General features: G+C 55.6%; 1 protein-coding gene across 1 annotated transcript in view; it reads right to left on the minus strand.

Annotated features, from left to right (window-relative positions):
• Positions 1 to 1,044: 1,044 nt before the first annotated feature.
• The window catches only part of PPAPDC3 (phosphatidic acid phosphatase type 2 domain containing 3), a 21,324-nt gene continuing 18,340 nt past the window's right edge, over positions 1,045 to 4,028 (minus strand). Inside the window, exon 2 of the mRNA XM_011971139.1 lies at positions 1,045 to 2,379. Coding sequence (XP_011826529.1) covers positions 2,015 to 2,379 — 365 coding nt within the window. The 3' untranslated portion in view covers positions 1,045 to 2,014. The remainder of the gene's footprint in view (positions 2,380 to 4,028) is intronic.

The following is a 4,028-nucleotide window of genomic DNA, read 5'->3' on the forward strand; positions in this document are numbered from 1 at the left end:
AAAAAAAAAAAAAAAAAAGATGTGGGTTAAGATGAAGTTATACTAGAGTAGGATGGACCATAAGCCAGTATGACTGTTATTCTTATAGGAAGGGGACCATAGACAGTGACAGGAAGACAGACACAACACAGGGAGAAGGCCTTGTGGGAACAGAGGCAGAGAGTGGCGGGATGCGGCTGAGAGCCAAGGAACACTGAGGCTGGCCGGCCACCGCCAGGCAGACTGGCTCCCACCCTACTGTGCTGCCTCCTGGCTGGGCAACCTTGGGCAAGTCTCAGGGCCTCAATTTTCCCATCTATGGAAGAGGCATGTTGATCACCTCACATCAGAGGGCTGCTGAGAGCCGCAGACGAGCGCTCACACTCAAAGTGAGGTTAGGGGAGCTCAGGGTGTCCCCAGGCCTCCTGCCGACCTGTGATAGGACCCGAGGGCTCTTGCCTCCTGGCCCTCACCCCTTTCCTCCCTCTGCCTAGAACATTCTTCCCCTCTTTCCTGGCTCCCTCCACCCATTCCCTCCATCTGGGCTCAGATTTCCCTTTCCAGGACCCATGCACTGACGCCCCAAGGCTGGGCTCCAGGGCCTTTTCTCTGAACCCTCACTGCCCTGCACATCCCTCGTGGCAGCTCTCGTAGGCTTGGCTGTGTTCGACTGGTCACTTGCCCACTTCCTGGGGGACGAGGATCAGGTTAGCCAGGTGTCAGGGCGGGGGGCTTTGGGAAGGCCTGAGGCTGAAGTGAGAGAGGGTCTCTGATCCATCAGTATCACAGTGAGGGCTGCTCAAACAGTCCCTGCCCAGGTCCCAGGTAGCAGCCAGCACAGGACCTGGGGACTGAGGGAGCACCAGGCGGCCACCCCAGGGTGAAGGGACTGGCCAACCTGGCAAAGTCCAGAAGGAGGCCAGCTGTGCCCAGAGCCCCCGATCCCTGGCATCACGGCACTGTCTAGGGCCGAAGAATTACCCCACCCTTCCGCCCATTCCACGTTAATAAGGCGATTGCTTCCGGAGCAATTGAATTGCACAAGGAAAAAGCCACACCGGAGAGGGCCATTTACATCTCATCTGTATTGTCACATGAAATGCACATCCATAACAGGTGACTTGGAAACGACCTATTAGGTCACATGGAGTCCGGCCCCTGGGGGCCAAAGCCTCATCGATGCCCACGGGCGGTGGCCAGCGCTTCCCTTGGGCTGTGGTGGTGCAACTGGCCTCCCCAGCGGAGAGTCAGCTCACACCCCAGGCCCCTTAGCTCTCTGACAGCAGCTCCCAAAATGCAATTGAGGAACCAGTGGTTCCTTGGGTGTTAATAGCTGTTCCCCAAGAAAAGGGTTCTGTGGTCAAATAAGTTTAGAAAACATGGGTTAAAGAAGGTTTAGCAAGAAGCTTTTCTGCAGGACTCGTCAGAGCCTTGACGGCAATAACGGCCTTTGTGAATGTCCAACTTGGGGACAGAGGGTGCAGCACTTCCCAAAGTTATTGAACCACAAAACCCTTTTCCCCACAAAGCATCTCGCAGGCTGGTGTCCCACGGGGCACCCGTTGGAAAGTGCTGCCCTAAGCTGTCGATGACTGTTCATGGCAATGGCACCTGCATCAGGCAGTAGGTTGGGGGCACTCTGGCAGGCGTCGTGCTGTGGCATGATGGGCACAGCCAAGAACTCAACAGTCATGACGATGAAAAGATGAGACTCGGCCCCTCCCACCATCCTGGTTTTTGCTGTACCCAGAGCAGAAGCTAAATAGGGCTGTCCCCACGGGTGGGTCTGGGCCGCCTAGAGAGGAGACTTGGAGTCCAAGCAAAGAGGCAAGAGGCCTGGCACTGCCAAACACGCTTGTCACTGGGAGGGGCGGCCTGGGTTCGCTGGCCTCCAACCAGGAGGGGAAGACGGGGTGGGGGTGGCCGCTCCAACTCCTGGTGGCTCTGTTCAACCTGTGCCTGCCACCTTGCCACGCCCTACCCCTTCTCTAGGGCCAGCCCTGCCCCCAGAGCCTTGCATGGGTCGGCGGGCGCTTCACCAGGCGGAGATGAGCATCTGGCAGGTGCTGGAGGGCATCCAGACCAGCTCCACCAGGCGGAACTGGAGGTAGCCGATGACGAAGCCGGAGAGGACGTCCGTGACGTGGTGGCGGCCAATCATCACGCGGGACAGGCCCACGCAGAGGGCCCAGAGCACCAGCAGCACGCGCAGGGGCACCGCCAGCACCAGGTGGCTGAGGAAGAACTTGGACACCATGGCGGCGCGGCTGGCGTGCCCGGCCGGGAAGGCGTAGACGTCCATGGTGAGGTAGTCCAGAAGGCTGGGGCTTGTCTCGTATGGGCCACGCCGCTTGATGAGCTTCTGCACGCCAGCCACTGTCATGATGTCCAGGAGCAGGGCTGTTGGGGGGAGACAGAGGCCCCCGGGCCATCAGGGCCACCAGCCAAGCCCAGGCCCCAGCCCGCCACATTCCCCCACCTCATCTCCCCTCCCTGCCCCTCATTCCAGTCACTCAGCCACGCTGACCTCCAGGCACGGTCTCGCCTCAGGCCATTGCCCTTGCTGTCTCCTCTGCTTGGCACGCCCTGCCTTCCCGTAGCTACTCCCTTTAGCAGAGAAGCTTTCCCTGACCACGCTGTTTATAAAAGCCCCCGCCACGCTCTCTCCCCTCACCTTGTTTTTCTCATGCCCTGATGTAATATGCCTTTTATTTCTTTGGTTTTTTTCTTTTTTCTTTTCTTTCTTTTTTTTTTTTTTTTTTTTGAGACAGAGTCTCACTTTGTCACCCAGGTTGGAGTGCAGAGGCGTGATCTGGGCTCACTGGAACCTCCGCCTCTCAGATTCAAGCGATTCTCCTGCCTCGGCCTCCTGAGTAGCTGGGATTACAGGCACCCGCCACCACATCCAGCTAATTTTTGTACTTTCAGTAGAGATGGGGTTTTGCCATGTTGGACAGACTAGTCTCAAACCCCGGACCTCAGGTGATCCACCCTCCTCGGCCTCCCAATGTGCTGGGATTACAGGTATGAGCCAATGCGCCTGGCCTCTTTTTCTTTTTTTTTTGATACAAGGTCTTGCTCTATTGCCCAGGCTGGACTACAGTGACCCGATCTTGGCTCACTGCAACCTCCACCTCCTGGGTTCAAGCAATTCTCATACTGCAGCCTCCCGAGTAGCTGGGATTACAGGCGCACACTACCATGCTTGGCTAAGTTTTTGTATTTTTGGTAGAGATGGGGTTTCTCCATGTCGGCCAGGCTGGTCTCCAACTCCTGGCCTCAGGCAACCCGCCCGCCTCAGCCTCCCAAAATGTTCACCCATTACAGGCGTGACCCACTGTGCCCAGCCCCATTCCCATTTTTCAAAAGTTGAAGCAGAATTTACATCACATACAGCAACCCATTTTAGAGTACACGGTTCAGTGGCATTTAACACATCCCAGTGTCGGCAGCCACCTCCTCTCTCTAATTTCAAGACATTTCATCATCCTAAAAGAACGCCCTGTACCCACAAAGCAGCCACTCCCCATCCCCTTCTCTCCAGCCCCTGGAAACCACCAATCTGCTTTCTGTCTCGGTGCATTTGCCTCCTCTAGACACTTCATGTAAATGGAACTAGACAGTATGTGACCTTTTGTGTCTGCCTTCCTTTCCTTAGCGTAACGTTTCCAGCGTCCACCCATGTGGCAGCATGTGTCAGCACTTCATTCCTTTTCATGGCCAAATAATATTCCATTTATGAATGGACCAGTATTTGTTCCTCTCCTCTTTCTTTTTTCCTTCCTTCCTTCTTTCCTTCTTTCCTTCCTTCTTTCCTCCTTTTTCTTTTTTTCTTTCTTTTTTGAGATGGAGTCTCGTTCTGTTGCCCAGGCTAGAGTGCAGTGGTGTGAACTCAGCTCACTGCAACCTCTACCTCCCGGTTCACGCGATTTTCGTGCATCAGCCTCCTGAGTAGCTGGGATTACAGGTGGGTGCTGCCTTGCCTGGCTAATTTTTGTGTTTTTTGTAGGGACAGGGTTTTGCCGTGTTGGCCAGGCTGCTCTCGAACT

Source organism: Mandrillus leucophaeus, unplaced genomic scaffold (assembly GCF_000951045.1).
Source record: "Mandrillus leucophaeus isolate KB7577 unplaced genomic scaffold, Mleu.le_1.0 Scaffold99, whole genome shotgun sequence".
In the NCBI taxonomy this organism is placed as follows: Eukaryota; Metazoa; Chordata; class Mammalia; order Primates; family Cercopithecidae; genus Mandrillus; species Mandrillus leucophaeus.